The 26578-nt window shown below is 43.5% G+C and overlaps 1 protein-coding gene across 4 annotated transcripts in view; it reads right to left on the bottom strand.

Moving 5' to 3' along the window:
* Positions 1-26578, bottom strand: part of PSIP1 (PC4 and SFRS1 interacting protein 1) — a 184147-nt gene that overhangs the window by 99426 nt on the left and 58143 nt on the right. For all 4 annotated transcript variants that reach the window (XM_030194150.1, XM_030194152.1, XM_030194151.1 and 1 more), the window contains exons 4-7: positions 20337-20475; positions 18445-18564; positions 7480-7584; positions 1652-1708 (exon numbers count right to left, since the gene is read on the bottom strand). In XM_030194150.1, coding sequence (XP_030050010.1) covers positions 1652-1708; positions 7480-7584; positions 18445-18564; positions 20337-20475 — 421 coding nt within the window. The remainder of the gene's footprint in view (positions 1-1651; positions 1709-7479; positions 7585-18444; positions 18565-20336; positions 20476-26578) is intronic.

Genomic DNA, 26578 nt, shown 5'->3' with positions numbered 1-26578 from the left:
TCTCTAAGGAAGACCTAAATTTCAATATTTGGGCATCCCCGACTGTATTATCAAAACGAAAGATGGATAGCCATCTTGTTTTGATAATACAGGTTTCCCCGCCCCTGTCTGGGGACATCCTGTGAGGACGTCCTCAGGAAAACTTGGGCGTCCCTTTCGATTATGCCCTTCCTAATGACCTTGCACAAGGTACAGAAAGCTATAATGTGTGTGGCACCTGATAGAGGATTCAAAAACTGTAAGGCAGGCGGTCCACAAGTACCAAGGCATTACAGAAAAGAGCAGACCAGCCAAAAAAGTGGTCAAAATTAGAAGATTTATACATTGCTACAACACTGGAACAAAAAAAATAGCTGCTTCATTTGCATATAGCAATTGGTGTGACACTTCAAAATTGTTTAAAAAATCATTTCAGCAGTTTTGATTGGCTTCTACCTTGGTTTTCAGCTAATACACATCACTGGAGAACACAAAGTAACTTGGAACACAAATGGAACGCACAGCATTTAAAATGTGTTTTTTTAAAGTGATTTTAACATTTCAACACATAAATTGCGATTTTTATGTGATTCAGCTAACCATGGGTTTCTGAATTGATTTCAATGGGTTTAAAGCAATTTTAAAGTGTCGCACCAATTTCAATGTTTCTATATGCAAAAGAAGCTATTTTGTTATTTTAGTTACTCATGTACTATAACTTTTGAGTGCTTGCAACGATTTTTAACACATCTGTTTTGACTCCATGGTGGAAAAAGTGGATTTTATGATCTTATCTTTAAATATATTTTGTCGTGTGAGCTCCTCTGTGCTAGTGTGATTGATCCCAAAATTTGGTTTCAGTTACAACATGCTCACTATGAGGGAGAGTTTCTGGTAAGTTTGCAGCATTTTCTCATACATCTGCTCAATTGTATTTCAATTAGATACTAATATTTGTTATTATACATCATTATACATCTTTTTAGCACTATCCTGAGTGGTGAATTCAATTGTAGACCCTATTCGGGATATGTATGATTTTTATACACTACTTTTTGGATCTAATTTTTACAGCGTTGCTGAGGTAAATCTTAACACTCATTTACTTTTAATCACTGCACAATTTATATATAATCCATGTTTATGGAGTATTTATTATTTGATGTTATCCATTTACATATAGCCCTGTTTTTAGTTTTTTTATTAAGTTTTAATTCTTTAGGTTTGCAATGGTGCGCTTATATATTTCTGTTTTGATTTTACTAATACTCATTTTGTGCTATAGCTTTGTTCACCCCTAGTGCAGCCCCTAGTAGTGGGCAAAAAATGGCCATTCTTGGGCACAAGTTTTTAATCCCCTCATGTGCTGTAGCAATTCAATAAATATATCTTCTAATTTTTTACCACTTTCTGGCCGGTCTGCTCTTCTTTATATTGACCTGGTGGAGGACTTCCATTGTGTTGACTTAGCTAAATGGGAGGGGAATTAGAAATGGAGAGCCCTCTTATATAGATGTGAATGAAGGCTCATAGTGCTGAAGCAAAAAAAAAAACAAAAAAACAAAAACACACAACCAAAAACCAAACTAAACAGAGAAATCCAAATTATAATCATATAACTCCATTAATGCAACCATGAAGGAGGAGAGCCAAACACACAGCTGAATACTACCTTTCTTTTTCTGCCTCTTCTGCCCTTCCCAGGCAAGTCATTTCCTCTAGAAACATCCTATGGAAACGAAAGAAAGCTCATTTACTAAAACTGCAAAATCTCCAAGCTGTTCCTCTTTCTTCAAGCCACAGAGAATCCTTCTCTGTAACAAATTATACCATGGCTGAGAACAGCACTCGTCAGCACACACAGAGGCAGTGTTTCATCACAAAAGGCCAAAGGATATAATGCAAACTAATTTTATGATTTTCCTTCATCAATTATTAAAAAGAATAATCCCACAGCTGTTTGTTAAATTTCCTTGTAAATATCTTGTGGTTTATAAGAAGTATGTCTTGAACCAGAGAAATGGCAGGTTTTCCTACAAACAAGAGCTTCTAAATTATGACAGATGTACAGTAATGGACTTTTGGGGGGGGGGGGGGGAGCCTACTAATGCACACAGCTTTATTAAGGGGGAACATGCTATATCCAAAGTTCTACTGAGAAACACTTACTGTATTTTGCCTTTAATGACATTTTTCTTTTGTATTTAAATTTTATTTATTAGGATTTATTTACCACTTTTTGAAGAAATTCGCCCCCAGTGTACAGCAAAGTCAAACATAGGCAACAGATAATTAGAGCAGTAAAAGTATTCAAACAGTAGTACATTGAAAGTAGCACACTACACCATACTAGAGGTTCCTTTTACTAAGGAAAAAGGGCAGCAAAATGACCAAAAAATGTCCAAGCGGTACGATAACCTTCACCGCGTGGCCATGTAGCGGGCAGCTCTTACCTAAGGGCTCCCGCGGTAACCCAGTGGTAACCAGTCAGTGCGTGGTGATGCCCGATTACCGCCAGGTTAACACTGCTCCAGCCAGAACTACCACCTGCGGCCGCATTGGACCAGCAGTAGTTCCGGATTAGCAAGTGGTAAGCTTAGTAAAAGATCCCCTAAGTCAACACAATAGAAAACAAAACATTTTAATAGCAAAGGGTGAAAAGCAAAGGTGGAACAGACAGATAAGACAGTAACAGGAGTTAGAAAATAAGGGGACTAATTTTTAAAAAATGTTGCCTTTGTTATCGTCATTCTTTGCAAATTGGATTTGATTAAAACAAGCTTATAAAGATTACTTTTTTAAAATCCACATTTTGACAGGACTTTAAAAAAAATGTTTTACACCACTCCTAGGGGTGATGCAGAGAGCTACCTTGGGCAAAAGCACGCAATTAACAGTCTACGTGCTTGTTATGGGCACCACAACACAGAAAAGGCCTCAGTGCTCAAATTAACATCAGTGCACAGCATATTAAAGTGCATGGTAAGGAGGCTAATAGTTAATCTGCAGCAATGCAGAGAACCTCAAACCAGTGCACTAAAGTCTACATTCAACAAATCCATGGCCAGACGTGAGGTGGCACAGAAGTGCTAGGGAAAGCCCCTGCCCCCCCCCCCCCCCCCCGACCCAAACCCCCTGTTCCTGATAGCTTTCTGCATCAGCCCCAACCTTTCCCTGATAGTCTAGCAATTGCCTCTCTCCACACCCAAACCAATCTTGCCCCCCCCCCAAACAAAACTAGCAAGCTCTGATAGTGTCCCCCTCCTATACAAACCTGATCCAATCTCCCCTTGCCCCAAATTATAATCCCTGGTGGTCTAACAAGCCCCACTTTTCTCCCCCAACTTTAAAAATTAATCTCTGGTGTCTAGTGGCACCGTCATCCCTAAATCCTCCCTCAAGACTCTTTAAACCCCCCAAAGTTTATCAAACATATAAATGGCAAGTGACCGTACTCACTTGCAAATGCGCAGTACACTCCGAACGTTGAGTCCAAGCCCCGCCTCCATGGGCGTGGAAATTGGAGGATGAGGGAGCAGGCAGGGAAGGAGGAGCGGAACTCAGGGAAACACACAGCCGCACAAGGATACCATCGCTACCGCTCCCCCCCCCCCCCCCGAGGTCCCCGCTACCGCACCCCCCCCCCCTCAGAGTCGCCGCCTCCCCCACTCCACCCGGCCCGGGACCTCTCTTCGCTATTGAACTTACAGCGCTGAAACTGCAACAGCTCAGCTCCCGTCTGCCTTTCTTCCCTGCCTCTGTCCCGCCCTCGCCGACGTGACGTCACACGAGGGCGGGACAAAGGCAGGGAAGGAAGGTTGACAGGAGCTGATCTGCCTGTTGCGTTTTCGGCACTGTAAGTTCTGTGGTGAAGAGAGGGCCCGGCCCGGGTGGAGGGGGGGGGGCGGCTGCGGCGACTCCGGGGGGGGGGGGGAGCGGTATCGGCAACCTCGAAGGAGGGGGGCCTTGAAGCTGGCTGAGAGGGAGGGACGGAGGGGGGCATTGGAGCTGGGAGGGAGGAGGAGGGGCCTTCAAACTGGGAGGGAGTGCGGGTGGCCTTGGAGCTGGGAGGGACAGAGGGCCTTGCAGCTGGGAGGGAAGGAGGGAGGATGCTGGACATGGGAGGTCAGAAGGAGGGGGGCCTGGGAGCTGGGAGGGATGGACAGAAGGGAGCCTTTGAGCTGGATGGGAGAGAGGGACGGAAGGGGGTCCTTGGAGCTGGGAGGGAATGGGGCCTTGGAACTGGGAGGGAGGGCAGGGGGCCTTGGAGCTGGGAGGGAGAGGGAGGGGGGCCTTGCAGCTGGCAGGGAAGGAGGGAGGGCAGGGGGCCTTGCAGCGGTGAGGGGAGGGGGGAGGGGCCTTGGAAAAAAACACATTCCAATACTCGCCCGTTTTGACGGGCTTAACGGCTAGTCTTAATAGAAACAGGAGCGATGCCTACTCACTCCAGTGCCATCTTGAAAAATGCCAGCGCTTGACCTCTGCACACCGCGTCCTGGGATGCACTAAGAGGGTTCAGTCTGCCAAATAAAGGAATTTTTCCCCTATTTGGTAGTCTGGGCGGAGACTACCAAATAAGGTGAAAATTCCCTTGTTTGGCAGACTGACCCCCCCCCCCCCCCCTCTGGATGCACTATGCAGGGTCAAGTGCTGCCATTTTTCATGATGGCACCACCAGAGGAAGGAGCACTGATCCTGCCTCTTATAAGGTATGCCTTTGGGGGGGGGGGGGGGGGAGCTGGGAGTAGGGGAGGGTGCCAATGGACACCAGAGATTTAGTTATTTTAAAGCTGGGGGAGGGAGGCCATCAGACTACTAGGAATTATTTTTGGAACTAAGGATGGGGAAATGTGCTACATTATTAGGGATCAGGGATTATTTTTGGAATGGGTCATGAAAAGAGTGGGAGACATGGGGCCAGCTAGATATTGGGAATTTTTATTTTTCATTTCAGGGGCAGAGGGGATAGAGGAAAGGGGACACTAGGCTACCATGGATGGCAGGAGGGACCAGTGGAGAATGAGAGACCTTTTTGTTTTGGCCGGAGGGGGGGTGGGGAGTAGCCTAGGGCTGAGAACAGAGAGGAAGCAGTTTGAGGGCCCCTTTTACTAAGTGGCAGTAAACCCAAAGCAGGCTTACCGCTCGCTAAATAGGAAGTACCGCTGGGCTACAGCAGCAGCATGACTGCACTTCCCACCCCTAGCACGCCGTCATATCTGGTGCTACAAAAATATATTTATTTTTGTAGCACTGGAGTGTACCAGGTGGTAATCGGGCAGTGCCACGTGCTGCCCTGTTACCACTGGGTTAGTGAAGGAGTACTAACCGCCACCTCAATGGGTTGCGGTAAGGGCTCACCCCTGAAATGGCTGTGCAGCAAGTGCTTTACTTGCCGTATGGACATTTCTTGCAGGAGAGACTTCCCTTTTACCCGCTGTGGTAAAAGGGGGCCTCGGCGCGCGTGAAAAACATGCGACGATGTCAGCGCAGGCCCCCTTTTGCCGCAGCTTGATAAAAGGGGCCCTGAATTCCCGCTGTGACTCCATGTGACCTTGGGCAAGTTAGTTAAACCCTCCACTGCCTCAGGTACAAACCTTAGATTGTGAGCCCAGTAAGGACAAGGAAAATACCTATTGCACCTATATGTAAACCAGTTTTGTTGCACTACAGAAATGTAGTATATCAAGAGTTTCAAACAGATTTATGTTTATTAAAAGATTTTTTTTTATACTGCTTAGCTTCCGCAAACAGGAAATGAGGGTGGGACCAGAGGAACAGCTGAAACAGAAGCGAAAGCAAAGCAGTCTGAAGCGGCGTCCGTGCGTGTTGGACCTCGCTGTTGCCAGCGGAGCAGGAGGTAAAACGTTTTTAAACAACAGCTGGCACTTACGAAGGGTTGGGGCACCCACACACGTCCTGCTTGCACTCGGAGGCCACAGAGAGAGAGGGAGGGAGGCGATGGGCAGAAGAAATCGGAGGAAAGGGGGCGCTGAACTCAGACGGGAGTGGGGCCGTCGCACTGGAGTGGGCCCATGGAACTCGGACAGACGGGAGTGGAAGGAGGGAGGGAGGGGGTCATGGAACTCGGGAGGGGGGGGGGGGGCGATTTTTTACTCACCTCCGGTGGCTGCTGCTGGGTTCCCTTCCCTCTCACTTCCCATTGGTCCGCCCTGTGACACCATCCCCAGGGCAGACCAATGGGAACTGTGTTACGAACCCAGGCATCCAGACGGAGGTACAAATTATTATATAGAATTATCTACTAATGATCTAAGTACTCTACTTGGTACATAAGAAACTGCCAAAGATGCTAAATAAAAAGAAGTGTGATAAAACAATTTATGTGCAGATTTTAGAGTCAATATGGAATTTTTATTGGTTGCCAATGTTATTTTATAAATAAAGGTGTAACATGATCTTGATAACATGTTTTACATAGCAAATGTACTGCAGCATTCTGCAAAGTTTGAAGTCTTTTCAGGTGACCATTTGACGGCCCTGCATAAACAGGATTACCATAATCCAATCTTGATATTAAAAAAGCATGTATAAAACGTGGATATAGCCTTCTCATCCATAAAAGACATAATGGTTCACAGCTGTCTCAAAGCAAAAAAGCCTTTACAAAGCAGAGAAGCAGATTTATTCTTGATAATTCATCTTCATTTTTATCTCTGAAAGAACAACCTAAAAGAAACGATATAAAACAATCTAGAACTTAACCTTTGATCCCAACAGAACCTAATCTTGTAATCAACAATTGGTGATTTACTAAATCAAATGCTGAAGCCAGGTCTAAAATAGATAGCCACTATCTAAAATAGTGTGGATCTCACTCAAGAATGCTGCCAGTACCGTCTCTGTACTATGATCTTTATAAAAATGTGCTTGTCTTGGGTGTAAAACTTTTATAGATCTAATACTATCTTCTCAGCCATTTTAGCTAAAAAGTGGAGGTTAGATACTGGCCTATAACTTTCAGGAGCAATTTTATCTAATGTTTATCTAATGTTTTCTGTTTCAATATTCGTCTTACTATTGCTTGCTTCCAACACTGAGGAACTATCCCGGTATTCAAACTCTGAACAATTATCACGTATGCCAACGCTAACAATCGAGGTCTTGGTAATAATACCCACTGTGATGCTATCAGGTCCGAACTACAATACATAATACTCATATCCGTCACGGGAAAAAAAAAATCAAGGATTGTATTGGAAATGTATCCTGTTTTATTCTTTGTACATTCTGAATAGTTAGAGATTGTAACTCAACAATATTACTTTGCATTCCCCTATCATTAACAGACATTGAGTGAGATCTTACAGCTCTATGTTGGGGGGAGTTGAAGCTGATACAACCCTGTATATACACAAATGTGTCAGTTCTGAATTTGCTAGAAAAGCACTAATCTCTAAGCATTCAGTGAGGCAAAACTAGGACTTATTCAGCTTGTACTGAAGGACAGAAAGTTCTATCACCCCAATCACTATCACATACCTCACCGCTGGGTTGTTCTGCATCAATGTCTTCTTTAGAAACACTGGTCTCTTTCTCCTCATCCTGTGTTTCCACTACTGGTAATCCAGACTGTTTGGCAGATGCCTATAAACAGAAAAAAGCAACACTATATGTCTGTATACACAGTCAGACTCCCCCCCCCCCCCCCAAATTCACTTTCTAATTAGTTTATCTCCACCCCTCCCCCACCCCCAAATGAGTATCACTGGCCAGAATGCTTTCTCTAATGTACCTAGCCACACAAAGGTATTAAAGTATTCATTTCTAGTTCTTCTACGGACTCCAGTCCTACTTATTTCCTAAAACAAACTCATTTATTCCAGTCTCTCCTTTGAGTTATTTCCCCAATTGGAAAATGGCTATTGTTTTCCCATATTTAAAAGTTTTTTGTGCAAACACATCTACTCCTCTAAATTACTGTCCCATCTCTCAGCTTCCATTTCTCTTTTACATCACAGAAAAGATTGTAGCTCAGCAGCTGGAATGCTTTCTTGACAAGACATGCTTTAAATCCTCATCAAACTGGTTTTAGACAACATTACAATACTGTACACATTCTTCTTGCCTTAACTGCCTTCATCCATATTCCCTTCGATAATGGTAGAAAAGTACTATTCCTCTTCTTGGATTTAACTGCTGTATTTTATCTTGTGAATCATACTATATTCCTTAGGTGACTGGAAAAGCTAGGTTTGATTCTTAAAGAACAGTACATTCAAAGTTTATTGGTCAAATACCTTTTCCAATATTCATAATCTATCTTATGGTGAGCCTTGAGGATTGGTCCTCAGTTCTATTCTTTAACATCTTTTTAAATCCTCTTGCTGTTCTTGTAGACATTTGAAATCATGTTTTACAGTGAGGCCCATGATATCTAGTTACTTTCTACCCTTGAATTAAGGGCATCACATATTTCAGAAATATCTGGTAAGCTCAACATAATTGCTGATTGGCTCACTACCAACAGGCTGAAGTTAAATGTTTCCAAAATGATGCCTTATTACCTTGGTCTGGTCCATCTACTTTGCCATCTTTACCTACTATATGTGGGGGTCCAAATTCTGCTAGAAGAATCAGCTAAAATTCTTGGTGTCACAATAGCTTGTCATCTTACTTTTACTAATCAAATTGCATTATTAGTTCAGGAGTGTGGTAGCCGTGTTAGTCCACTCTTAAGGTTATCAATAGAAATCAAACAAAATAAAACATGGAAAAGAAAATAAGATGATACCTTTTTTATTGGACATAACAATACATTTCTTGATTAGCTTTCGAAGGTTGCCCTTCTTCGTCAGATCGGAAATAAAGATCTGACGAAGAAGGGCAACCTTCGAAAGCTAATCAAGAAATGTATTAAGTTATGTCCAATAAAAAAGATATAATTATTAGTTCAGAAATCTCTTATTTATATTACACAAATCTTTTTTTTAAACCCCCCCATCAGTTCATTTATTCCATAATAATATCTAGATCAAACTACTACAATTCTCTCCTTCATTGTCTGCCACAGTTTCAACTTGGAAGACTTCAAATTATAAAAAATACTACAGTTAATCTAATCTAAGGAGACAAGATATATGTCTGTTTAAACTCCACTTCTTGAAACAGAACACTGGCTTCCTATTCATGGTCACACTGCCTTTAAAATTCTAGCCTTAACTCATTAAATTGTTTTACACTGGCCCTCCTTTATTTCTTTATACACCTTATTCTGTACTTGCCATCCCATATACTTCATTTACCCCAACATCATTTCTTAGTTACCCTTACTCATCTACAGATTCACCGACACTTAGCCAGAACATCCTTCTTTACTGTACTAGCCTCCACTTTATGGCATTACTTGCTTTGGAACGTCAACCTGAGCTCTCCTTTAGGAAGTTTAAAGCTATCTTTAAAGCTCACCTCATCACTCAAGCTTTCCCCTTTGCAAATGAGCAAACTAGGTAGACAACAGCATCTGTAACCATTGACAATCTTGGGCAGCAACAGGCACGCATGTTCATGTCCTTTTCTGCATAACCTCCCTTCCTAACATATCGAGAGTAATTTATAACCCCCATATTCCTTTCTTCCCGTATCATAGCTACAAATCTAACTTAGGCCTACTTTGATATTTTATTTGCAGTATATTAAATTAAGCTGTAATGTGAAATGACCTCTTCCTGCAGAAGACTGGTGGCTTCTGGAAAATGAGACCTTCTTAAGGGTCAAGTGGTTGCATAAGAAGCCTCAGACAGTGTGATCTGTCCTTACTATGCTGACGATTAGAAATCCATAGTAATTTGCTCACATTTGTGCAGAAGTAAATCTGACCCCATATAAGTAGGGCAGAAAATATATTCTATAACAAAAGGTTCTGGGTCAAAAAGAAGATGATTGTTTTAGCTGATCAGATATGGTCTGCTTTGGCTGGCCTCTATCCCATCAACATGGCATTCCAAACAGGATGATAAAAGCATTTCTGACCTAGGCACCTCCACTGAGCTCAGCCACTGTTGAAGTGGCACTAAACTTTTGCTCCTGTGTGGCTGAACCTCAGGGGCCACTGCAAGAGGTGAGTAGACACTCCAGGACAAATATTGTTAACCAAAGAGCTCAATCAGCCAATCTCTGCACAAGATTGCTGCCATCAAAAAATACATCCCTGAGTTTGTCTTATTTTCACAGCTAAGCAAGATGACCCCTACCAAAGCAGAGGGCCATGAAAGTGCACAAAACATAGTTGTCTAGGTCATGGTGGACGCTTGAACAGAGTGGGCAGAAGATGAAAATTTGCATTCTGAAAGTTTCTATGGGCAGTTGACATGATGCTTTTTAAAAACAAAGGTCATCATTATCAGAAAAAAAACAGAGGAAAAAATCTCTCAAGTAAACAAAACTGAGGAGCTGAAGGGTCTGTTGTGCATAGGAAAGGCCATGCATGCTCAGAACTTTATCTTAAGTTTTGAGCTCTGGGAGAGTTGTTCTATCCCGGCAACGTGCAAAGTCACTACCCACTTATGTACCTCATACAATCTTACTTGTGACCATCTCTGGGAAAAAGTGACTAAAGTCATCAGAAACAAAAAAAGGAGGTTTTAATGAATTCTGTTAGCGCAAACAATTTGTAATACAACAGCCCAAACCCCATCCTTTCATGTAAATAAAGTTACAGAAGTTCAAACATGTAACTTTTGCAGACTTCTTATGGACCCATGACATGAAAAAAAATCGTCCGTTCTCAACATTTTTGATCTGTTACTTTAGTCACTTTTTCCTTTAGAGACAGTCATATATGAGGTACGGTTATGGTGGGAGGTTTGGGTGTAAGGGAGAGGAGTGATTGAGGATTGGGGTATTATTATATATTCTCTTGGTGACTTTGTTCAATGTCAGGTTCTTTATTCAATTTCTTCTTGCTTTGTCACTGCTATCCAAAATGTGGCCATCAATGACCGGGAGGGGGAGGGAAACTGGATGGGACTGGGGGTGTACATACAGAGTTGGATGAGTTTAAAAATCACGAATGAGACTTTGTACCGTTTAGTTGACTATTTATTGACTTCTTCAATAAAAAGATTTACCATAAAAAATAGCACAAGCATTAAACACTGAAATTGAAACTAACCTGGCCTAGCAGTGAGATTCATTCTCGTCAATAAAGACTGAAAATATTCAGAATCTCCTATCTAGTTAAACCATACTGTCTAGGCTAGAAGCAGATATTCTTATTAGCCATGGATTGCTTATGCTGTGCATTTCTATGCCTCTTATTTAATGATTAATATAGAAAATAATGCTTTCCAAACATATTCTAATAGGCTATTTACTGTATACGGTGTGCACTTGTATTTACACTGAAAGCATCTGCCTAGGAACCATATAAAGCGTTTGTGCCTGTTCCTGACCACAATGTGGAAGATATTCCCCTGGTATTACCAAAGATATCATGGACCATAAGATCTCCATGCAACAAATGGGCACCTGAAAGAAAACATTTACCCCCTTTAGGTCCAGACTGGGATAAAAGGTCCCTCTTCACCACTTTCTTATGATCTACAAAATAGAGTAGCACCCCTGTCCTTGTTTCTCCAGAGGAATTGGCTTGATGGCCCTTAACTGGAGAAGACATTGAAGTGTATTGGCGGTAGCCTCGCTCTTGAGAGCTGACCTGCAAGGCAATACCACAAAGGCATGTGAAATGGGTTCTGCTAACTCTACAGCATAACTCTGCTTAAATACCTCAAGGAAGCATTAATTTGAGGTAATTTGGGACTGATCCTAGTAAACAGAGAGATGGCTCCCCCACCTGCACCCCCACGGAGGGTTCACTTCTCCTCAAAGGGGTTTCTTGGATCTGAAGAGGGAAGAGGTTCCTCCTTCATTCTGGGCTCCTCACCTGTTCAATTGCAACTGGTCCCAGTCCTTAAGACAGGTCTGGCTCCCACACAACTCTCAAAGAATATACCTTGTCCTCAGAGATCTGGCTTCCCTCAGGTCCTTGCCCAGTTTCTTCAGATCCTCTCTGAAAAGCAACTGGCCAAGGGAACTTGCTCAGACACACCTTGAAGGCTGAATCTGCCAACCAACTGGACAGCCCCCTTTGGGCCACCAACACCCAAGGCCACTGAGCAAGAGTTGATCCATACTAAATCACAGAAGATGCCTGACAGAAAGGCTACCCAGACTCCAGCTGTACCACTCTGGGGGGACTCTGGTAATTGCTGGATCCAATAAAGCATGGTCCTGGCCACGTAACTACCAAACCACTGCCTAGGTCCCTAGCACTGAAGAACTAAACACCTGTTTAATGAGAACCTCCAGTGTCAACCCACATTCCACCGTAATTTTAGCCTTCTTGGTAACTACAGTTACCAAGATGTCCACCTTGGGGAGGTGGAAGAGCTGGTCCAAGTCTTCAAGGTAGAAGATACAACTTGCTCATCTTTGTTCCCTTCAACGACTCAGGAGTTTTCTACTCAGCTAAGACAGTCAGAGATACTTTTGAAGCAGGAAGGCCCTGAATGGCCTACACAGAACCTCCAAAATTGGATACTCATTAGCCACCTCTTCCAACAGCGCCTCAGGTCATCCCAAGCCCAGTGAGTACCTGAGCTATAAGGGAGAGCAACTCTTCTCAGTGGAATAATTCAGTGGAGAGCTCCCAGGTTCCAACTAAACACTCCCTGTAGGACTCGGGCCCCTCATCCTCCTCCCCATACTACCAGTCGAACTCCAAGGTGGAAGAGGCTGGGATTGAAACCTGACTGGTGCCAAGGGCCCGCTGGCCACTTCATAACTATGGGATAAACACAAAGGAATCCTGTTTAGAAGGAATGGATCCATGGAATCTTAGCGGAGATTGAGTGTTGATGCTGGCAATTGGGAAGCAAAACCAGTGCTGGGCAGACTTCTACGGTCTACACCCTGATCGTGACTGAATAGATAGGGATGGGCTTGAGTGTAAATTTTACGGGGCTTCAACGTTAGCTTCAGAACTTTCAGTACAAGAAGAGTGCTGGGCAAACTTATACGGTCTGTGCCCTGAGAATGGAAAGGACAAATCAAACTCGGGTATACATATAAAGTATCGCATATTAAGTAAAATGAGTTTATCTTGTTGGGCAGACTGGATGGACCATAGGTCTTTATCTGCCGTCACTTACTATGTTACTATGTTCTCCAAGGAGGGGCTCTTTTGCAGACAAGATATCAAAATCTGCATAACACTGAGTGCCAAAATTCACAGTGGAGCCTTCAGAAGTCGGAGAGAGACAGGACTCCTCCCTCTACCAAACCCATGCTGAATTTGCTCATGCTGGATGGTCATGCTCCAAAACAGCCAGAGCTCATACAAAAGGTGCCCCTGTGGCAACTGTCACCAATGACATTATGGCCCCCTCTGGCTCTTGCTGTCATCATAGTAGCCAACTTTTCAAAATGATTGAGAGTGCTGAACAGAACTCAATATTCTCCCTCCAGCTGCCATCACCAAAAAAAGAAAAAGTTTTAGGTTGCACTCAAAGATATGAGGCTCCATTTCCTGAACTTTAGCTTGCACACCATTCCTGAGACATTACTATACCATCAAAGAATTGTCCCCTGCATGTTTTAAAATCCAAACCACACCTTAAGACATCTTTATACTATAAACAAACTTGAGCACAAACATACTCAGAACCTTACCATACCATAACAGCACTAACTCCCAGGTCACGAAGAGCTACAACCTCATATGTGAAAAGGCAGCACTATAAAAACTACACTGGGCCCTAAAACACCAATACATTACCTAGTGAAAAAAAAAAAAACAAAGCAAACAAGATCTCTAAGCAGAGGGTGAGGCTAAAGGCCCCTCACCAAAGCCAAACTAGCCACACAAAGCTAAAACCCACGAGCCAAGGTAAGTTACTTCAAGCAAAAGGTCCAAAAATTAATCCCTTAGAGCGCCAATTGACCAAGGACTCAACCACAGGCCACAGACTGCACCCAACAGAAATCACGCCTCAGACTAAGAATCTTGCTGCACCAGTCTGATCTGCACCATCTGCTGGACGTAGAGAAATATCCACTCATGCCAATTGACATCACTGGAAATCTTAGGTTCTCTGCCTCCGTTGCTTGTTGGATGCCATAACTCTTCAGTCTAGACTGGTTTAGTAGGATATGTGAGTTTGGCAGAAAATGCTGACTACTCCATGCAATGAGGCTGACCTACCCTCATGGAGCTCCCCTAATTTCTGTGAACATTTGTCATCTATATGCAGTACTCATTATGGGCGGGGTCACCACATATGACTCCACCCCTATTATAGCCACACCCACATTAGCCACACCCCTTATACCAGCCATGGCGCATATAAACAGACAACATAGAAAATATTATACTAGTATAGGAGAAAAAAATAACGTGATTTTTTTCATTATAAATAATCTCTGTAAGCTGTTACAGCTCCAGTATACCCAGTGCAAAATAAGACCGCAGATGTCAATTCTCAAATTGGACATATTTCAAACACTAAAATGAAAATAAAATGATTTTTTTCTACCTTTGTTGTCTGGTCACTGTTTTTCTATCCATATTGGTCCCAGTCTCTGATTCTGCTGCTCTCTATCTGTTCCCTTAACTCCGTTTCCAGGGCTTCCTTTCCATTTATTTCTTTACTAGTAAAAAAGGCCTGTTTCTGACACAAATGAAACGGGCGCTAGCAAGGTTTTCCTCGGAGTGTGTATGTTTGAGAGAGCGTATGTGAGAGTGACTATGTGTGAGAGAGAGAGTGAATGTGCGAGTTTGTGTCTGTGAGAGAGAGAGAGAGTGAGTCTGGGTGCGAGTGTGTCTGTGAGAGAGAGAGTGTGTGTGTGCAAGTGCGTATGTGAGACACAGTGTGAGAGAGAGAGAGTGTGTGTTTCACACAGATACAGTGTGTGCGAGAGAGAGAGAGTGTGTGTGTGAGACACAGACTCTCTGTGAGACTGAGTGTATGAGACCAAGAGAGTGTGTGAGTGACTGTGTGACACATAGAGAGTGAATGTGATACAGTGAGAGACAGTGTGTGAGAGAGAGAGAGAGAGAAAGACATTGACTGTGAGAGAGAGTGTGTGTGTGACAGAGATACCTCCGCCCCCCCTCTCTGGTGTCAGCCCCCCCCCCCCCCCCCCCGGTGTCTGAGCGTTACTGTGCAGGACGCTGAGCTCTGGCTGTGCTTCAAGGAATTGATCAAACCCTATTTAATAGAATGCACCTCCAACATTCTGAAGCCGAGAAACCTCGTGTGGTTGGTCACTTCTGCTTGGGACAAACCCGGAAGTACGTGATGTCAATTCAGGAGATGGATACAGAGAGCAGGAATGCCTCAGCCATGCAGTCAGCTTCAGAATGTTGGAGGTGCGTTTTATTATATAGGAATTTCCTCCTTTCTTCTTCATTTCTTGCCATACATCCATAAGTAAAAGCTGGGTCCTCCTCCATGGAATTGACTGGAGCAGGTATAACGTGGATCCAGCTTTTGCCTATTTTCTCTATCCATGTGCAGTTTTTCGCCTCTCTTCCCTTTCCCTCATCTCCATCCATGTGCACCTTCTTTTTTCTTTCCTCCCCTCCATCCATGTCCAGCATTTCTCCTCTCTTCCCTCCCCTGTAGCCATATAAAGCAATAATTCTCTCTCCCCTCTCCTCCATCCAAGTACAACAGTTCTCCTCTCTCCCCGCCAACCCCTCCATCCATCCATGTCCTGCAATTCTCCTCTATCTCCTGCTCTCCTCTCCATCCATTTCCAGCATTTCTCCTCTCTTCTCTGCTCTCCCATCCATGTGCATCTCCTTCCTCTCTTCCCTCCCCTCCATCCATGTCCAGCATGTCTCCTCTCTCCCCTGCCCTCCCCTCCCATGTCCAGCAATTCTCCTCTGTCCCCTGTCCTCCCCTGCCATCTATGTCCAGCGATTCTCCTCTCTCCCCCTCTCATCCATGTCCAACGATTCTCCTCTCTCCCCTGCCCTCTCCTTCCATCCATGTCCAGCGAATTTCTCTTCCCTGCCCTCCCCTCCATGTCCAGTATGTCTCCTCCTACTCCTGCCCTCCCCTCCCATCTATGTCCAGTGATTCCTCTCTGCCCCCTGTCCTCCCCTCCCATCCATGTTGAGCGATTCTTCTCTGCCCTCTGTCGTCCCGCCATCCATGTCCAGCGATTCTCCTCTCTCCCCTGCCCTCCCATCGACGTCCAGCAATTCTCTCTTCCCTGCCCTCCCCTCCTTGTCCAGCGATTCTCTTCTCTTCCCTGCCCTCCCCTCCCATCGATGTCCAGCGATTCTCCTTTCTCCCTTGCCCTCCCCTCTCCCATGTCCAGTGATTCTTCTTCCTCCAGCCCATCCTCCTTCTCCACTACCTCCACTGAGAAAGGCTGGCACCGTCGGAGCTTCCCTCTGCGAGTCCCGCCTATGCGGAAACAGGAAGTTGAAACAACGTAGGCGGGACTCGCAGAGGAAAGCTCCAATGCTGCCAGCCTCTCTCAATCACTGCACCGTTCGCACTGCCGAATCCGACGTAGTAGAAGTAGGGGAGTGAGAGGTAGGGAGCAGGACTCGCCGGGGGGGGGGGGGGGGGGGGGGGGGGGGGGGGGGAAGGTGCCAGTACGCTGTACTGGTGCATACCGGCACAAAAAAAGCACTGTCTATATGTTAATTCTGACCTGGCAGACAGTACTATCCCATTACTATTCTCTAACCCTTCACACTTTGGATTTGCATAAACTATTCCCACCACAACCCAACACGAGCGCAATGATCCGATAGAAATTCTGCCTTTAACCTTCCCAGTAGCAAAGCCCAACTTTATTGTCCTTTACATAACAAATCCTGAATGCAGACCTATTAGGCTTTGGTTTGCACTCCTGCTGTGACATAACATCAAGCAACTAACTCATATTAACTCCTATTTGTAACATAGTAACATAGTAGATGACGGCAAAAAAAGACCTGCACGGTCCATCCAGTCTGCCCAACAAGATAAACTCATATGTGCTACTTTTTGTGTATTCCTTACCTTGATTTGTATCTGCCATTTTCAGGGCACAGACTGTAGAAGTCTGACCAGTACTAGCCAAACCTCCAACCACCGGCTCTGCCACACAATCTCGGCTAAGCTTCTGAGGATCCATTCCTTCTGAACAGGAGTCCTTTATGTTTATCCCACGCATGTTTGAATGCCATTACCGTTTTCATCTCCACCACCTCCTGCGAGAGGGCATTCCAAGTATCCACCACTCTCTCCGTAAAAAAATACTTCCTGACATTTTTCTTGAGTCTGCCCCCCTTCAATCTCATTTCATGTCCTCTAGTTCTACCGCCTTCCCATCTACGGAAAAGGTTCGTTTGCGGATTAATACCTTTCAAATATTTGAATGTATCATATCACCCCTGTTTCTCCTTTCCTCCAGGGTATACATGTTCCGGTCAGCAAGTCTCTTCTCATACGTCTTGTAACGCAAATCCCATACCATTCTCATAGCTTTTCTTTGTACCGCTTGAATTCTTTTTACATCCTTAGCAAGATACGGCCTCCAAAACTGAACACAATACTCCAGGTGGAGTCTCACCAATGACTTATACAGGGGCATTAAAACCTCTTTTCTTCTGCTGGTCACACCTCTCTCTATACAGCCTAGCAACCTTCTAGCTACGGCCACCGCCTTGTCACACTGTTTTGTCGCCTTCAGATCCTCAGATACTATCACCCCAAGATCCCTCTCCTTGTCCGTCAGACTCTCACCGCCTAACACATACGTCTCCCGTGGGTTTCTACTCCCTAAGTGTGGGTAAGAGAGACCATAAGCAGGAAGAGAAAGGCACAGCAGCTCTGTGCCCACATGATAAGCCCCAAGAATCTACTGTGATCTCAACTATTGACTCTCCCTCTCTGTCCTCTCCCAACTGCTAATCTGCCTCTGAGGATTCCAAACTAAACCCCTGTGCTAAATTTGCATGAGATGTGGTGATGGGGATTGAAGGAATACCTCTGCCTGCCTCCCCCCCCCCCCCCCACCCACCCAACCTTATACTTCTTTCTCATGCACAATGGGACATATTCAATCTGCTTCCTCATATTTCAAAGAAAGAAATGTAGAACTATCACCCTCCATCATCACAAATCCACAAATAGTCTCTCTCCAGCAGCAAAGGGAAAACATTTCAAGTTTAGATGCCAAGAAATGTTACATCTCTAGAACACACTGATGAATGGTTGCCAATAGTAGTGAGGTTCCATTTCAATTGGCTGTAGTGCCTCAAGTGGAGAGAAGCATCAAAAGCAACATGATGGTTCAAGAGTTCACAGCCTGTGTCAATGTACATACACGTATCCAATAAGATGGATAATTACAGAAGAAATATAAAGCCTGCAGAGGAGATCAAACGTTAGGGATGACCAGGTAATCTGGATTCAAGGAAGGCAGCAAAAGAGTGCTTACTTTTGGAGCTGCAGACTTCCTCCGTTTGGCTCCCATTTTGTCATCACTTTCCGGGGTGGTTTCTTGACTGCTTTCCTGAGCCACTTCTTTCCCAACCGGACTGCTAACAGCTGGAGGGGTCTGAAAAGAAAAAAAATCCCAAGTAATACTTAACACATAATGTATTCCCTGTGTTATAAAATGGACATCTAATGAGAGACAGAACTCACTCTTCTTGATGTCAAGATTTTAGACGTCTGAAGGCCTTTTCTTAAAACCCTTGTGAAACTCTGTTCACACAGCATAGTGTGTTGCAAAACATACAAAAATATGGAGCAAAATCGATCACATCACCAAACATGCCACAGTGCTAAAAGACCTGACTGCTTTGTATTGGACTGAACAGGGGACAAGTTTCAAAAGAGGTTTTCATCAGCTAAAACTAGGTGTACGGATGCAGGGCAGGTCACACATGACCATGTCTAAATTCATATGATGGTGACAAAACAGTTTTACCAACTGGACGAGGGGAGCATACATCATGCTAACTTCTGCATCACCACACACAAAGCAGAATTTCTTTTCACCCCATAGGTCTCTCCAGATCTTACTCATAAGGGACAACATGTGCTCACCATGTGTTGTCACTTTCTACCACCCTCCATCTTTTCTGGGAAGAAAGCAGAAGAGTGGCAAGCATACATGGTGAGTTCATTTCTCGCTAATGAGTACATCCCCCGCTCTACTGAAGCCCTTACTCTCCAAAGCCACTCAGACACCCTCTCCCAGATGTAGTCCTCTTTTCTCCTCTAGTGACTCCCCCCACCATAGACCTTTCACTATGTCCCCCAATACTATTTTTTTCCTTACTCCCCTTATTCAACCCTTTAGCTCGATGTCTCTTCTCCCTCTTCTTTTCAGGCCCTGATGTCCCTTTTCCTCATCCCCAGAATCTAAGCCCAATGGGCACCAAAGGCGCGTTTGTCTCCTCCCTCTATCACAAAGTCACCAAGGAAAGACTTCTGCTGCCTGCTACTCCTTGGACTGTCCTGCTAGTCCAGAAAATGCATATTCATCGAGGGCCCATTTTTAAAACCCCAATTATGTATCTATAATTTTTATATATACATACACATAGACACACACTTACATACATCTGTCTACATGGGTAAAATGTACAGACATAGTTGAGAATCTTGAAATTCTGCAAGTAATACTCCCAGAAATCAGATGATGCATGAAGGCCATCAAATATATCCAAAAATAAAATCCCATTCAATTAAGGCAGTGGCATCAGATCTCTGTATTTTCCAGTGAGCATCAATATATGCCCAACTGACGATAAAGAGAATCCCCCTTGCATTAATTTTTCCATAAACACTGCATAGCTACTGTCCTGGAGATGGACCTCAAAATAGATTTCATCATACCAGGTTTCTTTTGTCATTCCCAGTCTCTTCCCAGGCGAGCTTTATCAGCCATTCTTTTTACAAAAATAAATAAATAATTTCTATGGACACAGAGAATCCTCCTATCCTCATTGCACAATGCTTCACTTTTTCCTGCCTGTGTCCATGGCAACATCACTTCCCACAGCGACAAATGTATATTGCAAAAATCATCCTCTCCTCCCCACTTCAGTGAGAGCCTGCCAAGTACCAGTTAATGAATCTGAATTGAATTCACAGTGCAAGGTCATCCACATTCACTCCTTCTAAAAACATTCATGAGAAAAGACAGATGTTATTCATCCTCTCTGTCCCCTCATCGAGTATGAATGACAAAAAGTCTAACTCACAATGCCTTCTGGATCCATAAGAATAATCAGACACCTTGTACATCTCCAGTGCAACCAGCGGCACCAGCAGACAGCACATGGATTCCCTTATTCCGCAGCCCCACACCCCACTCACCTGCTGACTGGAGAACTTGACTTTGGGATTGTTATCAATTTCCCATAGGCCCTCATTAAAACCCTTCCTCTTGTTAGGCTTCCCATATTTTTCTTTGTTTTCCAAATAAGGAAAGATGTCCTTTGGCCCCAGAAAAGCCCTGGAAGCAGAAGAGAAAATATGAAATAATTGAGAAATGAATTATCAAATGTGACTAGAAATTAAAACATTTGTGTAAGGAGAAAGACGTTCCAGACAGGAAACTACCCTGCCTACCAGCCTATCTTGAAAAATTAAGGGGCCCTTTTACTAAGGTGCACTGAAAAATGGCCTGCACTGAAAAATGGCCTGCGCTGGCATAGACGCGTATATTGAACGTGCGCAGGACCATTTTTCAGCACACCTGCAAAAAAGGCCCTTTCTTTTTGCCGAAAATGGACGTATGGCAAAATAAAAATCAACACAAATCCATTTTGGGTCTCAGACCTTACCGCCACCCATTGACAGCAGTAAGGTCTCATGCGTTAACCGGGCAATAATCGTCAGCGCAAGTACACTGCCGATTACAGCCCCGTTGGTGCCACACGGTAGAAAATAGAAATTATTTTCTGCCACACATTTTGGATGTGTGTAAGTTGATGCGTGTTGTATGCACGTAGGCGCTTTCAAGTCTTAGTAAAAGGGCCCCTAAATTTCGGTAATAGAGGAATTCTGCTGGGAGTACATCTGTGCTAGGACCTAGAGGACTGCATCATATACATTATAAATAATAAATCAATTTCTATGATTTTCAAGTTTTAGTCTGCTTACATTTTTTTCCTCTTTGGTGTGAAAGGAGAATGCCCATGATGAAGTGTGGCCCTTCCTAGGCAGGTCATGTCCTTTCCAAAAGAGAACTGCCATTAAGACCAAAGCTAAAAACACCTGCTAGGATTCCAATGAAGTTTCACTGTGAAATGAACGTATTTTCTCAATTTGAGAACACATGATACTTTGTCAAATCAAATAATACTTTTAATTTATGGCTGTAAGTGTAAAGCATAGCACAGGGTAAGACCTGTACCGTGCTGGGCATGAACCTGCCCTCTTTAAGTAGAAGCCATTCCCTTCCCTTTGTCTTTATGGGTTGGGTTTATACTCCGATGTCTTGTCTCACTCTGTCCTTGTTCAATGTTGGTGTTTTTGTGCCTTTCCTTGATTGGTTCTGCTGGGGTCAGCCTAGAGAACCGAGGGTTTATTTGTCCTGTATCTGTGCTGGCTCAATGCTGGATCATGTTCCTGTTTCCTGGAGTGTGTCTTGTCTTGTTTCTTATTCCATTGGGATTCTGATAGAGTAAGTGATATCTTAAATTGGCCCTTAGCCCCAAGGCTAGTCATAAATAAAATTTGCCTTACCTCGGTGGGTTTGAACTCTGCCCCCTCTAATAATTCATTCAGATCAAGAAAAACATCAGTTTGGATTTCAGATATTTCAACTTGACTCTCATGTGACTCAGGAATTCCGCAAGGCTCAGCCATGTCTGCACTGTTATTTAATATTTATGACTCCAATACGTAAAGGGAAAGGGAAGGGAAAGGGAAATGGGACTTGATATACCGCCTTTCTGAGGTTTTTGCAACTACATTCAAAGCGGTTTACATATATTCAGGTACTTATTTTGTACCAGGGGCAATGGACTGCAGACAAAGCAGAGTGCACCAACAAATTGAAGAGAAAAGCATTTATTATTCAAGGTGCCCGACGTGGAAAAAGGTTGTGTCAGGGGCTAACTACTGGGACTCAGAAAGCTCTTTTGGTTAGCACTATAGCCAAATCATCAACAAAATTCTCTCTTCAGAGCACTATTTTGCAGCTCAGCATTCATTTTGATGACATCAGCTTGATTCTTTTGACTGACTGTAGTGATCCATCACTAGACTACTGTGATCGCGTCCATATTGCTGTTGAAGTTTAGGAAAATTGATAACCTGAAAATTAGAAAATCTTATTTTCCAGACATTCAATACTCCTTTTCATAAGGGAATTTTCTTTAATTAGAGATGCATTCACCTCTTGAACAGATTTAAACTGTAAAGTATGTTCTTCTAAAGACAGAGCTTTTCTTCATCTGAGTTTGAAGAGTATTAATAGAGGAATCGCTGGACTGAACATTCAAAGTTAAAGTAGCAAACTGCACAGAAAGCACTTTAGCTAAGTCAGCAACAGCCGTCCAAACTGCTTCCAGAGTGAAAACTGGCAGTCTTTGAAGAATGATCTCTGGAACTGTTGCCCACGATGGTGAACTCTGGCTCACAGCGGGTGCTGCCTCCACTTCCAGTTTGCCAGCTGCTCCTCCTGCCGCTACTGCTGGCTGTTGACCCAGAAAGAGAAGACGCTTCCTCTTTAGATGCCGAGCTTTTTCCTCATGGCTCAAAAACTTCCAGTGACCTCCGCTGAACATCTGGGAGTACCAGGTAAAAACAGCTATGGCCTGGTGGGGGGGGGGGGGGGGGGTATAAATTGTAAGTCGGCAAGATTCCTGGCAGCAGGGTCCAAACTGTTGAAGAGTTTTCATCCTCACGATTGAGGTAAACATTCACAGGATCAGTAAAAGCTGGAGAAGAACAGGGCTGAGATGTAGAGGGATATATCTTTTGTCTTTCTTCTTCACCATAGCAAATGGCTGTGAGAGCTAAAAGCTAAGCTACAGGTGCCATCTTGGTTCCTCCCCCTTCTTTTGTTAATGTTCTTATTCACTTTGTATATGGTGAATTAATGTTGAAAAAATAAATAAAAAGTAAAATAGAAAAAAAAAATCACATATCAACTGTATATGTGAGACACTAAGGAACTGTTTGGTGTTGGTTCTCGAGGAAAGCTGTTAAAATAGGGTACCTTGTTGAATATATCAACGCTGAATCTATGAATGCAGAATTTATAAATGCTGCAGCTTCATTAGATGTTAATTTGTTACAAATAAGATTATTCATTATATTTGATTATTAATGAAAAAAGATCCGCAAACGTTTCCTTATCTGACTTCAGTAACAGTGATGTATGAAGTCTTATAGGGATTGAGTGTTGCTTTGTTTTCACACGGAAAAAAAGGCTTGACTGATTGTACACTCATTCTCATGCTGATTCACCTTTTGAGGAGACATATGATGGAGATGTGAGCATTCAATGAACTGCCACAAATTAAGGGCTCCTTCATTTCTTATAGCTCACTAGAACCAAAATTTCTTTTCTCAGGTCCCCTCCTTTTCCCCCTTCACTATCATCATTAATACTATTCAGAAGTGCTGTTACTGATCTCTTCACCGCAGAGCCTGCATTTACAGACTGCAAGGGAAAGGTACTATGGCTCAACATACCTAGTGATTAGATTTAGGGGCTATCATTGTAGGCTACAACAGTGCCCCCAGCCAAGAACTGCAATGACCAGACTAGGGACTGGTTTTGAAATGGGGGGCAATTCCTGGATAACTGTGAATTAAGGCTCTTGGCACCAGGATCCCAGGTAAATTAATGGAATTGCTGCTAAGACAGAAGATAGCGCAGTCTATAGAAAAAAAAGGATCCTGGGGCAGTATGATTACACAAGAAATGACTTTTTCAGATAGATAAACGATCAAATTTCTTTGACTGGGTGACCAGAGAGTTGGACAAGAGAGAAATACTAGATGTAGTAGTAATTGCACTTCAGCAAGGCTTTTGACACTGTTCCATATAAGTGTCTTAAATATAAACAGAACGCTTTTGGTATAAGCTCAAGAGTGACTGAGAATGAAATTGGTTGAGGAGGAAGCGAGAGAGGGTAGTGGTATATGATGTTCACTCTGTAGAAAGGGGTGTTACATACATATCAGGCCTCTTTTGTTCAAGATTTTCATAAGTAATATTGCAAAAGAGCTCAAAGCAACATGGCAAAAAACCTGGAAGGGTGGAAAATATGAGGAGGGATTTAATGACACCCGAGGAATAGTTTAAGGTACAGGTGGGCAAACTTTTTTTTTTTAAACAAACAGCCAAAGGAGGAGTGGCCTAGTGGTTAGGGTGGTGGACTTTGGTCCTGGGGAACTGAAGAACTGAGTTCGATTCCCACTTCAGGCACAGGCAGCTCCTTGTGACTCTAGGCAAGTCACTTAACCCTCCACTGCCCCATGTAAGCCGCATTGAGCCTGCCATGAGTGGGAAAGCGCGAGGTACAAATGTAACAAAACAAACAAAAAATTAGTGACTCCTGTCTGAAAAAGAGGGGGAGGTGTAAGAAGTCCACCTCCCACTTTCCTCCTCCTCTGTTTCATGCCCGCTCCCTCCTAACTTTATTTACTTTCTATTCATTTCATTGTCTGTGCATTACTTTTTCTTTCCTGTCCACTCTCTGTTGATTACTTACTTTCTCTGTCTAGCCTCTTGTCTCTTCTTTTTGATTATAAACCACTATGATGTATTTGCAGTGCTATAAGAACAGCCATACTAGCTCAGACCAATGGTTCCTCTAACCCAGGATTTTGTTTCCAACAGTGGCCAATTCAGATCACAAGAACCTAACAGAATCCCAAATAGCAGGAAGATTCATGCTACTGATCCCAGGGACAAGCAGTGGCTTTCCTCACGTCTACCTCAATAGCAGACTATGCATTTTTCCTCCGGGAACTTGTCCAAACCTTTTTTTAAACTCAGATCCCCTAACCGCTGATACCATAGAGTAAAAAAAAATTTTTGATTTATGTTTACACCAATTCTACAACACTCAATTTTGTAGATCTCTATATCATCCTTCAGCTGTCTCTTTTTCAAGCTGAAAAGCCCTAACCTCTTAAGCCTTTCCTCATATAAGAAGAGTTCCAGCCCCTTAATCATTTTAGTCGCCCTTCTTTGAACCTTTTCTAATTCCACTGTATCTTTTTTGGGATACGATGACTAGAACAGCATGCAATACTCAAGGTGAGGTTGCACCGTGAAGCGATAAAGAGGCATTATAATATTCTTTGTCTTATTTTCTATCCCTTTCCTAATAATTCCTAGCATCTCGTTTGCTTTTTTTGGCCGTTGCCACACACTAGGCAGAAGATTTCAGCATATTGTCCGTGAAGAAACTTAGATCTTATTCTTGGGTGCTGACTCCTAAGGTGGACCCTTATGATTTGGATTACTCTTCCCAATGTGCATCATTTTGCATTTGTCTACATTAAATTTCATCTGCCATTTGGATGCCCAGTTTTCCAACTTCCTAAAGTCTTCGTGCAATGTTTCACAATTCACATGCATTTTAAAAACTTTGAATAGTTTTGTATCGTTTGCAAATGTAATCACCTCACTCGATGTTCCAATTTCTAGATCATGTATATACATCGTAACATAGAGGCATATTTTCAAAGCACTTAGCCTTCCAAAGTTCCATAGGTTTCTATGGAACTTTGGAAGGCTAAGTGCTTTGAAAATATGCCTCATAGTAGATGACGGCAGAAAAAGACCTGCACGGTCCATCCAGTCTGCCCAACAAGATAAACTCACATGTGCCATTTTTTGTGTATACCTTCCTTGATTTGTACCTGTCTTTTTCAGGCCACAGACCGTATAAGTCTGCCCAGCACTATCCCCGCCCCGCCTCCCACCACCGGCTCTGGCACAGACCGTATGTCTGCCCAGCACTATTCCCGCCTCCCAACCACCAGCCCCGCCTCCCACCACCAGCTCTGGCACAGATCGTATAAGTCTGCCTAGCACTATCCCCACCTCCCAACCACCAGCCCTGCCTCCCACCACCAGCTAAGCTTCTGGGGATCCCTTACGTCTGAGCAGGATTCCTTTTTGTTTATCCCACGCATGTTTGAATTTCGTTACCGTTTTCCTCTCCACTACCTCCCACGGGAGGGCATTCCAAGCATCCACCACTCTCTCCATGAAAAAATACTTCCTGACATTTTTCTTGAGTCTGCCCCCCTTCAATCTCATTTCATGTCCTCTAGTTCTACCGCCTTCCCATCTCCGGAAAAGGTTCGTTTGCGGATTAATACCTTTCAAATATTTGAACATCTGTACCATATCACCCCTGTTTCTCCTTTCCTCCAGGGTATACATGTTCAGGTCAACAAGTCTCTCCTCATACGTATATAAATATGTTAAATAGACCAATCCCAGTACAGATCCCCTTCAGTACTCCACTATTCACTCTCCTTCACTGAGAGAATTGTCCATTTAATCCTACCCTCTGTTCTATCCATCAATCTATTCCTAACCCACAAACAGAACATTGCCTCCTAACCCATGGGTTTTT

This window comes from Microcaecilia unicolor, chromosome 2 (genome assembly GCF_901765095.1).
Source record: "Microcaecilia unicolor chromosome 2, aMicUni1.1, whole genome shotgun sequence".
Classification (NCBI taxonomy): domain Eukaryota; kingdom Metazoa; phylum Chordata; class Amphibia; order Gymnophiona; family Siphonopidae; genus Microcaecilia; species Microcaecilia unicolor.
This window is presented reverse-complemented; position numbering and strand designations above follow the sequence as displayed.